Consider the following 12647-nt stretch of genomic DNA (forward strand, 5'->3'; position numbering starts at 1 on the left):
TTGTGTAACACTTGCTTTCAATCCCACACTATATTATGAACATATGTTGCATATATTAACATTTTAATGTGAACTCATTAAAAAGCAATTAAAATACCCAAATGCAAGCTATTCACTTCATTACCATGGAACTGACATTGTTGTAAAAGGAAAAAAAAAAAAATGACAGACTTTTTCTGTCAAACACTGTTAAACTAGATGTATTCCAGCAATGCGTGCATGGAGGAGATCCCCACATGTGTACTAAATTTGGTGTACTAAATGTACATCTAAATTTTAGATGCCTTCCTGAAGGGTGGGATTCATTTTCTCTAACTTAAAATATTTAGAAGCCTAGGTATCTAAGCCAATTCCCCAAAGCTCCTATGTTGGTAGGATGGAACAGGCAGCTGCGGGGAGCACTGCACATGTATGATGTAGTGAGCCAGAGTCTGTGGGCAGGACGCAGACAGAGGAGGCTTCAGCAGTACCTGAGCACTGGGTGCAGAAGAAAACAGCATCGCAAGGCAACATCCTGAGGTTTTGCCTTGTGTTACAGGAATGTTCTTGGCAAAACATACCCCGTTACAGCCAAGGGTAGAAATTAACTCCTTCCTTCAAAACACAGATACTAGCCTGCAAATGCTCCCATACAACCCAAGCCCTTAAGTGAGTAACAGCACATTAAAAGCAAATCTACTAATAGATAGGTTAGCACATTGAGCTAGAGCACATATAAAGCTTCTGAATTTGAGTGTGTTCCTGGAAATTACTAGTGTTGTTATTTTTATTGCCACCACCCCAACTCCACTACTCTTCAAACCTACCTCTTGTCAGATGAGTAATGCGACCTTGTACACTGAACTTCATCATTTGGACAGGTCGTCTCCAAAACACTTAGTATTTCACAAACCTGGTGTTATTGCCCTGATGACTAGGAAACTATATCAGTCTCTCAACTCTGGCAATGCTTTACAAAGACGTCAAATGGAACTGGCACTCCTTAAGCTATAGTTTGTCTGAGGCACAGCACAAGCATTTAAATTTTTTTTTCCAACTTTTTCATTTAAAAAACCCCACATTATTCATTTGCAGGAAGGACAATTTATAATTTTGTGACTAACGACAGGAAAAATAGACCTAGTACATTCTGTTCTCATTTGGCTTACTTAAAGTGATAGAAAGAACCCATATTTAATCTATGTTTTCACGGATTAGAACAGTAATTCCTCTGCCTGTTTTTGCTACAACACAGGAAAAAAAAAATATCATCATCTCTTTCCTTACACAACAATCACAGTTTCAAAAAATTATGATAATTTCATTGCAATGGCCAAGGGGTATCAGAAGTATTAAACTGAAATGCATTCATTTTCCACAAGTGATTAGGAAGAATGGTTCAAAGTGACTAAATTTATAAAAAGCTGGTGTGGGAAGTGATTTCATAAATTAGTATCCAAGGTCTTATGATCCTCACCCAAGCAACTGGCACAATTAACTTTTACAGCAGCATCAGGAATGCAAAGAATTAATCTCTAATCTGTCAAGTGGTATGAACCACATCATTAGCTATAACAGAAAGGTATTGACAATTAAAGCTATTGGTGGTCATTTTTTACATGTGAAACATGCAATCAATTGGAGGAAACAGGACTGGAAGATACACATTCCAAAAAAAAAAAAAAAAATAAAAAAAAATAAAAAAAAAAACAACCCTGAAAGGCCAAACTCCTGGATAAGCACATACACAAAGAAATGGTGATTTGCTTTAAAATTAATTAATGTGAATATTAATTTGATTAATTTCAAATAAATTACTGTTTTTAAAAAAGGGAGGGCTCAAGCCACAGTAAATAAAAAAGGATAGTATGATACTAATGTTTGGGCTAGCCTTTGAAAAGATGATCTTTATTTTCTGCTATTAGTTTAAAAGTGTAAATGAATGCTACAGAAGCTTAGATCATTGATCTAAATGACATACCTGATTGTGCGCACAATGTGCTAATTTGGAGAATAACAAAAACTTTGCAACAATCAAACAATATTTAGAATAACTACTTTGAATTAGAATGAAAAATAAAATTAAGCACAGGACATACAAAGGGTAGGGAAAAAATGCAGCAAAAGAACCAATTATTTTCTTCCCAAATATTCTCTTTCCCCTGAATTAAATCAAAGGAAATAGTAGTTCTGAGCTGTTTTCTTCCTATCAACAAAATACTTGCATTAGATATAGTTTTATTTGTTTTTTCTTTTACTCTGCTGTAGCATTCAGTTACACTAAGTAATCACATTACTTCCACGCTTACCAGGGATTTTGAATCCTCAGGCTCTGGCAGACTCACATTTTCTGCAGAAGATGCAAGTGAAAGAGAATCAGGAGGAGAGCAATACTCTGGTTTAAGAATACTGCTTCCAGCATCTTGGTCTTGAGATTTTACAGGTAATGCCAAACTAGGAGAAGGTATTGACTGAACACCTTCTTTTTCCTCCTCCTCCTCACCTCTGCTTCTGAACGCACTAGCGGAGAGAGGGTGCGCAGAGTCTGGTTGTGAAAATGAACTGCTAGTGAACAAAGTTTGAGTTCTTTTAGCTTTTTCTACTTCTCCATTGTATTTCTGGGTATCATCCATCTAGGACAAAAATGACAGTTTGGTAAATATGTGCTTCAAAAAGAAAAAAAAATCCCTAACCTTTCAGCAATCTAAATATTTAACAAAAAAACCCTTTCCCTTTCATGCAAATTCTGGTTACTGGACCCAGTACTAATTACCCTCTTTAAAGAAGAGCAACATATTTTTTTTTTTCTCTTGAAGCGCCTGCAGAATAAATAGTCCAGACTTTTTAAGATCAACTTGTTAAAATCAGCTGCTTAGAATGATTTGCATTCTTATCATTTTTTAAATTGAGACAAATATGGATTTAGGAGAAAGCTATGAAAATCAACATCATAATCAGGGAGGGGAGGGGGGAAATAAATTTGTGTTTCAGTGCTTTATTGAGCAAGCAAATTTTATACTAGCATAAAATTTTAATTTCAACAAAATTAGCAGAGCAGAGGAAACACATAACCTGAAAAATTTGTCTTTAACACACTTAGTTATGTTAACTTAGCTTCAGACAATTACATCCAATGAAGGTAGGTTTTTTGATACAGAACATCTAAGAAGACTTACTACGAGTAATAAAATGATTATTCTATCAAATATATTTATCAGACTTATTTCTGGGAGTGCCTTTAAGTACAGAAACACAAGTAAACATCTAAAGCTGTGACAGAATTGCGTGCTCTATTAACACAGTCCTCATCAAACAGCAGACAATCTTTCAAAAAACAATCTATGTTAAAACTCTACTGTTCCCCCAGCTATCCAAGACCCCAACATTTACAAACGTCGGGAATAAAGCGGAATTTTACCGTGAACGACCGTGGAAGTGACGAGATTCCTCTTGAGTGGACACCAAAAGGTCTTGGTGTAACCACAGATGTTAACCTAGAGGTATCAGTTTTCTGGTAACTTCTCGGGAGAGAAGCTGAAACCTGAGCTGACCCAGTTTGAGCATTCACTGAGTAGCGGGCAGACAAAAGAGCTGAGCTCTGCTCCTCTGCCAGGGTTTTTGGTGGAGCGGGAGCTTCAAAAGTGGCCGAGCTCTCCGGTGGGTTCTCTTTGCGTGGTTGTGCGGCATATGCACTTTTGCTGCCTTTAGTGCTGTAGGAGATATCTTCTTCCAAAAGGTAATCTTTTCCTGCTGACTGTGTGGAAGGTGCTTTTTCTTCACTAAACACATCATCATTCACTGAATACGTCCACCTGCGTTCATGTTTTTGCTGCCCGTAGGAGTCTTGATCTCTGTCCTTCCTTTGAGGATAAAGCATGTTAAAATACCAAAGTTACCAGACAAACAGGGGGGCTCTAAGTCTTTCGACTACTGAATATTTAACACAAAGCATAAACCGAGAAACATATCTCCAGTAAATGAAAATGAATGGCATCCTTTAAAAATAGTAGTAATTTAATGTATTTTTAAACCTACCTTCTTCCTCCTCCTCCCCATTTCAACACTCCCATAACACTCAGGCATGCTACTGTCACATTATCAGGTTGCCACCATGACAGAAATCTCTTTGCCAAGAAAACGATACAGCTATTCAAGTTACATATCCTCAGAAATTCAGATTTTATTGATGAAAGAATGGGAAGAAGGTAGCGTCATAACACTGCCTGAACTGTATAGCTCTGCTGATGCCTCTGCTCTATGAAAATGCTATACTGAACTTTAGACAGCAAAATAAGATGATGTCCTGAAGTTCAGGTTTTTTTTTCCTGCTATTCATCCCTTTGTCATAAAGGAACAACCACCACAGAGAATCTATCTTTACTACATAATTTTTATGATTCTTACAATACTGATTCTAAAAATGCATTTGTATTTTTATTCAAGAACCTAATTTTTGTCCTCACAAGTAAAAAAAAAAAAATACAGAAACTCAAAACAATCTGGTTATAAGACTTATTTAAATTTCTTTTATAAATATATGCCATGTGCATATTCCCTTTATCTCAGTCATACATGTGTTCTGAAGAAAACCACCAAAATACTGTCACTAATAGAAATGCTACTGTGCAATTCTGTTTACATTTGTTATTCTTTGGGAAGAATCTTGTTCTGTAAATACCCAGAGGAACAACTGAGAAAAGAGGACAAAGCAAGAAAAAGTTTACAGTTCTGAGATATACATTAAAATTCTGGCTGTATTTATCCACAATGGCTAAAAGAATAGTAAATATAGTGGCAGAGGAAAGATAAATATTTGTTAAGCTGATCCAAGAATGAAAAAGGCAATTATCCAGCTCAATACTATTGTTTTAACATCTTTAAAGTGGATGCAAATACTGACTTCTCGATACATTTATTTATGGATAGCAAAGTAAAATATCATTTATAGAGCAAAAATGTTCAACATTCTGTGAAAACAATGCATTAGTAGACTATATTCCACCCTTCAATTGCCTGGATTTCTACACTATAATTTGCAACTAAAATTGCTGAGATCTCTGCAGAATCAATTTTAACTTGCCAGTAAAATCTGCTCAAGAATTTAAGGGAATAAAAATGCTCAGATTTAAGTTCTTCAACATAATACTCCCATCAGGATCATTACCTCTCCTGCTGCATTTCTTTCAGTGACTTGGTACTCCTTTCAGACACTTCAGAGGCTCTCCTTTCTATTTCTTCTCTCTCTTCCTTTTTCTTTTGCAATTCGGAAGTGAAGCTCTTTCTACGATTCTTCCATTTTGCTAGATCCTGTAAGAATAACATGAAAGTATATAATCAGATTTTCTCAAGACCTCATAAATCTACAGAGGTATCCCATCACATTCTACCTACTGCCCTGATTATATTTGCATGTCTGCATCGTGGTCACATTTTCATGCACCTTCCCCCTAAATTATAAAAGGATTCTCATATTTCAGTTAGGGTTATGGGTTCACTGCCTGTTAAAGTTAACAATTGTAATTACTGGACTACAAGTGGAAAAGAACATGTTTTGCCCTTCTCCTCCCGCCCTTAACATTTTCAGTTTTATTCTAGAATACTTCACTCCATGACACACAGTTGAAAACTAATGCAAATGCCATCTGTATTTCTTTGTTGTCAGCTTTGGAGTTTGAGATATTGGGTTTTTTTTCCAAATCACTACTGTTAGAGTGATACATTAGCTTGAGATTAAATATGTCTTAAATTCTAAATTGAAAACATATACTTCTATGTTTTCTTCCTTTCTGTAAAACCACAATGTGAACTAGCAATACTCTCAATGAAATACCAAAGTTGAGTTAAGAGCAGTACTGAATATTAGAACTGAGATGCATTAAATAAACAACTATGGACTTCTTGCTTGGTGCTCTGCTCTTCATTTCACCTTCTTGTTGGTAATCATTGTCAAGTAGAGATTTTAATAAAAAAAGAAAAGGTCTTTAGATACCCTTATGAAGCTGTCCAAAGCTACCACATCAGTTTACAAGCTGAATTTAAGACAGAATTATTAGGGGATAGGAGCCTCAAGAATTTGCACAAGGAAATATTATTTCCCTCCTTTTTCCCAAAGGATCAAATACTCAGACATTCCAATAGTTTCATAAAAAAAAAATATTCACAAATTTCAGATAACACAGGAAACTGTGCCCTAACTTCTCTTTATGCCCACAGAAATCAAGCTTGAAGGCTTTATTACAATACATAAAATTCTTAACCTGAAGCATTACTCAGATACTTAGAATGAAGAGACGGGCCTGTGCAAACCTCATGAAGTTCAACCAGGTCAAGTGCAAGGTCCTGCACCTAGGTCGTGGCAATCCCAAGCACAAATACAGGCTGGGCAGAGAATGGATCAAGATCAGCCCTGAGGAGAAGGACTTGGGAGTACTGATAGATGAGAAGCTCAACACAAGCAGGCAATGCACCCTTGCGGCCCAGAAGACCAACCACATCCTGGGCTGCATCAAGAAGAGTGCATCCAGTAGGTCGAGGGAGGTGATTCTGCCCCTCTACTCTGCCCTGGTGAGACCCCACCTGGAGTACTGTGTCCAGTTCTGGAGCCCCCAACATAAGAAGGACTGAACCCTCTCCAACTGGTCCATGAGGAAGCCCACAAAGATGATAAGAGGGCTGGAGCACCTCTCCTGTGAGGACAGGCTGAAAGAGTTGGGGCTGTTCAGCCTGGAGAAGAGGAGGCTCCGGGGAGACCTGCTAGCGGTCTTCCAATACCTAAAGGGGGCCTACAGGAAAGACAGGGAGAGACTCTTCAGTAGGGCCTGTTGTGACAGGATAGGTGGCAATGGTTTCAAAATAGAGGGAGATAGATTTAGATTAGATATTAGGAAGAATTTTTTTACAATGAGGGTTGTCAGACACTGGAACAGGCTGCCTAGAGGTGGTGGATGTCCCATCCCTGAAAAAATTCAAGGCCAGGTTGGATGGGGCTCTGAGGCAACCTGATCTAGTCAAAGATGTCCCTGTTTCTTGCAGGGGGGTTGGACTAGATGACCTTTAAAGGTCCCTTCCAACCCTAACCATTCTATGATTCTATATTTAAAATAATTTCAGTTCAGCATTAAACAGACATCCTCAAGACCACTAGTAGTTGCATGAGATGGATTGTTTTAGAAGCCTCATAAATTGCTGCACACACGCCAAAACCTGTTTTCTAGGGGCACTGAAGGCAGATGCAGCCAGCCCTGCAGCAGAACACGTGAAGATGGTTGTGAAAAGGAGTACTTACTTCTTGCCACTTTAGATCTTGTTCTTGTAACTGTTCTTTTATCCTTTGTAGCTCTTCGTAACGGATTTTGCGCAATGACTGCAGCTCCTCTGCACTGACATCATTCAAAGATTTACTCCTAGAAAGAAAAAAAGAGTACTCTGTTTTATCACATCTTAGCCACCACTTATGCAAGTGAAACCTTTGAGAGAGAGAGATTTATATTAGTGCAACTGAGCGCTCTCGAGTGTTATTTCGAATAAAGCAGGAAACACACGGGCAGCTGAACGAGCAAGGCTGAGACGTGCTCTAGTGCCAGCACTCAAGTCAGTAGTCGCATACTTGAGCAAATGAAATCAGATTAAGGGAATAAGCAGCTCTGTAGCAGCTCCATTTGCTCCATTCTGATCATTCACATTGAGCTTCTCATACCCAACTGCTACTTCTGTTTAAACGTGTTACTCTCTTTACTAATCTTGACCTAAAAAGCGTCCCCCGATCTCCGAGTCCAAATTCCCATTGTTTCACTTTTTCTCTCCAGTAACAGCCCCAGAATCACCTCCTATTCTTTCCTTCCTCAGGCTAATCATAAAATCAAGCCAATTACTGACGTAAGTTTCTAAAAGACAAAGGCCAGTCACTGCTAAATGCTCTGTTCATGCATGTCATGGGCCCGGCTAGCCTACATTACTCTTCTCCAAGCCTCTCTGATGCTTTCCATCCAAGTCAGGACGACGAACATAATCATCTTCTAAGTTCTTCAACACAGCTACAAGTTTCCCTCATGCACTTCTACTCACTAGTTTCCTTTAATCTAAACTCCTCAAAGCTCACCCTTCATGCTTTCCCCCCCTCTCTCCAATGCTATTTTCCTCCTTTTTTTCTTTCACATTGCAGTGATAAGCATAACAGGACTTCAAATTTAGGAACAGGACCACCTCTGAGGCACCAAGCAAAATGCAGGTGTTCCATCATAAGGTTCAATGCACTAATACAGAAGGAAAGCTAGGCTTCTGGGTTTTATTCTTATTTTTTCAAAAATGCTTTTGTTTACATTTATCCAAACAAAATCTGCATGATGGAGGGGTGTAACCAAGTTCTAACAGGACTTAAAAATGTGGCACTTCCCTGATATGATGGAAAAACATGTTAAAAACAAAACTGACTGAGCACAGGGCCTTGCTTTAATCTCTTGCATACCAAGAGAGATCTGAACTAACAAACCAGACTCCATCACTTCCTCCCAGGAGGCCCAACTCACTTTCATTGGTAACATAAGACTTTGGCCTCTGAAAATAAAGGCTAGGGCATTAATTCATTATACCTGTTTGCTTGTCTATTTTCTGAATGGGAAGGATTCCAAATTCAGTGAAATATCCTGGTCACAACTGCAGAAACTCTTTCCTTTTACAGTCCTCTCTCCTTTTTTTTTTTTCTTTTTAATTTTTTTTTTTAATTTTTTTCCCCCCAATGGTTAAGTTATGTTGCATGTAGAAATGGTTTGGGGTAACCAAACTGCACATAAATTTCAGAATTGTTTCAGATTCGTTCAAGAAAACTTACACGACTAGAGTTTCCTTTTGCTTCTCTTGAGTTTCTCTAGCTTCCTGCAACAAAATAGGAAGATCTATACCTCAATACAATGTACCCTAAGTAAGGGTATATTCATACATTCCTATCAAGAAACAGGATGTTAGTTTCAATTCTAGTCTTAACTTCACAAATCTAGTGACTTCAGCCTTCTGAGTCTCCCTTCCCTAACACCCAACTTCTTCTGAAGCATTTCTTGCTTCTTCTGGAAGTGTTTAGTCATTTACCAGGTTTTGCCTCAGGGTGAAAATAAATAAGTAAATAAATAAATGTACATTAAAAAAAAAAATTAGAACACCATGCATAACCAAATACTTAACATGCCACCACACAGTAAGTGGAAAAAAAATTTCTCTTTGAGTTACAGTACATCATAAACAATGCCTAAGTTCACATGGCACTAACCAGTAAGTTTACCACTGAGGATTCAATAACCTGAAGTATATAAAATAACAGCAGGATATTCATCAATGCCATGATAAATACCACGTCATTAATTATCTTCAGATTCTAGCTGTATAGCCTTCAAAATAAAATATTTACTAATCTTCATGTTTCTGAAAGCTTTAAAGTCTAATTTAAATACAGAACACCAAGTACTTCACTGCAGCAGGAATAAAATATTACAGCTGATATTCCAAGTGCCCGATAACCGTAACTCGGATACCTTAGATGCCAGAGGGAACTTTTGCCAGACACATAGCTTTTAGTCTCTTACATTCATTCCCTAAATTGCCCAAGCACAGAAAAACAAAGCAGCATGCACAAGTTGTTTTCAGCATGAGTTTTTAGCTACTGTGCATGCATGAAAAATGAAAAATTAGGCAAAAGTAGTGTTACGATCTTTCAAGCTTTTATAAAACTTACCCTTGCTCATCAGAAAGCTTTTGAAACAGTCTGAGAAAGCAGAAACCAAAAAAGAAAAGATTCAGTGTCTTGATATTCATAACAACATTAACACCACCAGTACACCAGCACTTTCATTAGATGAAGGGGAAACTGGAAGCTTGAGGACCAGCCAGCATGGAATAGCACATCAGAGATCTCACACCAGTCAAAAAACACATCAGGACTTGCATGATGTGTAAGTCAGGCAGAAAACTGACAGAACAAGGCTGCCTGCAAACTTCCTACACCTATGATTTAGCAATACTGCACAAACAGAGCCCTGTATTAATTCTGCACCATTTATTGCAGTGCTGCTGAACAGCATGATGCTCGAAAGATACTCGTTTCAAGAAATGAAAATTAATCTCAACTTGAGTCCCAACAAGAAGCCTAGCTTACAGAGGTTGTTACTTCAGCCATCTCTGATACTACAGGAAAGTAATACTTGGAATGGATAAGAATAAAAGGCCATTTATAGAAGTTTAGCACATTAAGTGGAGAACCAAATTAATCCAGTGTGATTCAAGAGGATTTTTAGTATTACTGAACACAAGTACTTTATTCTATTGAATTATTTCTTAAAATGTGAGATATTTTCAAGCACTTCAGAACTATACCTCAGTGAAGCTCGCACTGTTAACAGTATTAAGCTTGAAAATTAAATGCAGCAACATCAAAGTATCAACTGGACCATTGACGTGTCTTAGTCACAAAGTAATGATGCATAGCTGAGAGAACTGCAACTTGCAATGCCGTATTTTCAGAGCTAAGGAAACATTTGAAACCCAAGTAAGTACAAAATCGAAAGGAGAACTAGGAAGTAGTTAAAAACCACTATTCAGTCAGAGAAGAGAAGTTTTGAGTATACCAGAAAAGGATTAGGGGAAAGTATTAATCAGGACTCTGTGAAAGCAGGGGGGAAACACTGGCAAAATAAAATAAGTCACAGTGGAATTTAATATTACATGGACACACACCTTGTATGCACTGTGACTTGGGGCAGACAAAGCAACACTTTTTTTTTTTTTTTTTCTCCTCATCTAATAATTTCAAAGCTGTGGCCAGTCAGTTTACAAGTATTTTCAAACTCAGGCGCAAGCAAGAATATCAGAATGCCCGTTTCCAGAATTTGTCATTAAAGTATATATGTGTTTCAGAAATGTTTTTACCAATTATATTGGAGAAAAAAAATAAAATATTTCTAGCCTCCATAGTCTTTTGAATAATCACTATTCCTGTTCAACCATGGAAAGGAACTTATGCAGAACTTTCGGCCTAAAGGAATGATAATATATTTTCTCTGAAAGAGCAGCCTAAAACTAGAAAACATTTGAATTTTGTTGTTGAAAATATGGTATTGCAGTCATGAGCTTCTATTCAAAGCAAATAAAAAGCTTGTCCAGGATGTCACGAACAAATAGCAGATTGGCACTCTACGAATGGTTCAGCACAAGACAATGCTTTTCTGAATGGACAGGGTTCAGCTGCACTCAAGCGCAATCCGTGCAGGACACAACCTGACCTCTCCACCATCTGACGTTTCTTGTGTCTAACTTTGCTGGCCTCCCTGATTGCTTCCCACTTCTTCCAGTCTTCTTCACTGCATGGACCTGGGATGAAATTTACTGGCTGGACGTTGCTTCCCACCTTCCAAGATTCAATCTTGCGGGTCAGCATATCATCCTTCTTATGGCGGGAAGATGGTGACAGCACTCTACCGTTGCTCTTTCTTTCCTCTGGTGTCGTGTTTTTTTCAAGTAAACATAGAAATTTGGAACGAATCTCCTCCGGAAGACTCCACGGGTCAGGAAAGAGTGCTGGGTGATACTTGTCTGGAGCGCCTGATAAAGGCACCTCTTTTTTCTGAGAGAGGATTTTACGGAAAATCATGTCATCCTTTTCCAAATCTGGAATCACAGGTTGGCCCTCTCTGGGCTGCAGAATTATCTCACCCTCTAAGGGAGGCTCCTGCTCAGAGAATTTTTTAAAATATCGAGGGTCTTGGAGAACAACTTGATTCACATGGAAAGCCCCAGTTTTCCGAACGAACAAGTCATCGTTTTCTAAATCTGGATACAGATACCCATTTTCCGCATCTCCTTGCTTGAATCCTGGTACAAAGGAAATATTCTTTCTACATTTTATGAGCCTAGGGCCAGAAGTAGGATCAATTTTGGTCTTCGTTTCAGAAGACAAGTAGTCAGAGTATTTTTGCAGGGCCTGAAGTAACGAAAACTGACTGAAGCATATAAAACAAAAGGAGGGAAGTAAAAATATCATTAACCAGCAAGAGACAAGCAGATCACAATGTATTGTGATATACATTTGGTTTAGACTTCCAGTACCCCAAGCACTACACCACTTGGCATTCACCGCCATTCACCGTAGCACAGCACACGTCAACCGACATCAAGGTATCACGGCATACTAACCTGCTCAGAAACAGCACGCTTACATGCTCACACACAAAGCCAGTAATCCTATGCAGCATGTTACACTTCCGCATTTACATGTTTCAGAAGACCAGCAACTTACAGGTACATTTAAAAAAAAAAAAAAACAAAAAACACCAAAACCAAAACCCCAAAACAGTAATAACCAAAAAAGCGTGACATCACAGGACATGGTTTAATTTCATTTAGCTGTTGCATATCTAGCCATTTCTTTTTGATGCAGCAAGAGTACAGCTCATGCAGCAATATCAACCTGGGCTGATCAGAAGCCTCCAAGATTTTTCCTTCTGCAATCTGTGACAATGAGCTTCCCACATATTCAGCAGTTGGCTTATAGCTCTGATCCCTTCTGCAATTACTGTTCCAGTCAAAACTTGGTCTTGGTTGGTTAGCAACAATGGTAGAGCTTTGTTTGTAAGTAAACTCCTCATCCTCGGAATCTGATTTCTTTCTACTGTGCCGCGGCACAAGGA

General features: G+C 38.2%; 1 protein-coding gene across 2 annotated transcripts in view; it reads right to left on the reverse strand.

The window, feature by feature from the left end:
• The window catches only part of LMO7 (LIM domain 7), a 133545-nt gene that overhangs the window by 29922 nt on the left and 90976 nt on the right, over positions 1-12647 (reverse strand). For both annotated transcript variants that reach the window (XM_086771719.1, XM_086771711.1), the window contains 7 exons: positions 12428-12628; positions 11244-11960; positions 9701-9730; positions 7265-7382; positions 5144-5286; positions 3398-3839; positions 2289-2612 (listed from right to left, as the gene is read on the reverse strand). In XM_086771719.1, the coding sequence (XP_086627845.1) occupies positions 2289-2612; positions 3398-3839; positions 5144-5286; positions 7265-7382; positions 9701-9730; positions 11244-11960; positions 12428-12628 (1975 nt within the window). The remainder of the gene's footprint in view (positions 1-2288; positions 2613-3397; positions 3840-5143; positions 5287-7264; positions 7383-9700; positions 9731-11243; positions 11961-12427; positions 12629-12647) is intronic.

This window comes from Chlamydotis macqueenii, chromosome 1, assembly GCF_036417535.1.
Source record: "Chlamydotis macqueenii isolate bChlMac1 chromosome 1, bChlMac1.mat, whole genome shotgun sequence".
Lineage (NCBI taxonomy): Eukaryota > Metazoa > Chordata > Aves > Otidiformes > Otididae > Chlamydotis > Chlamydotis macqueenii.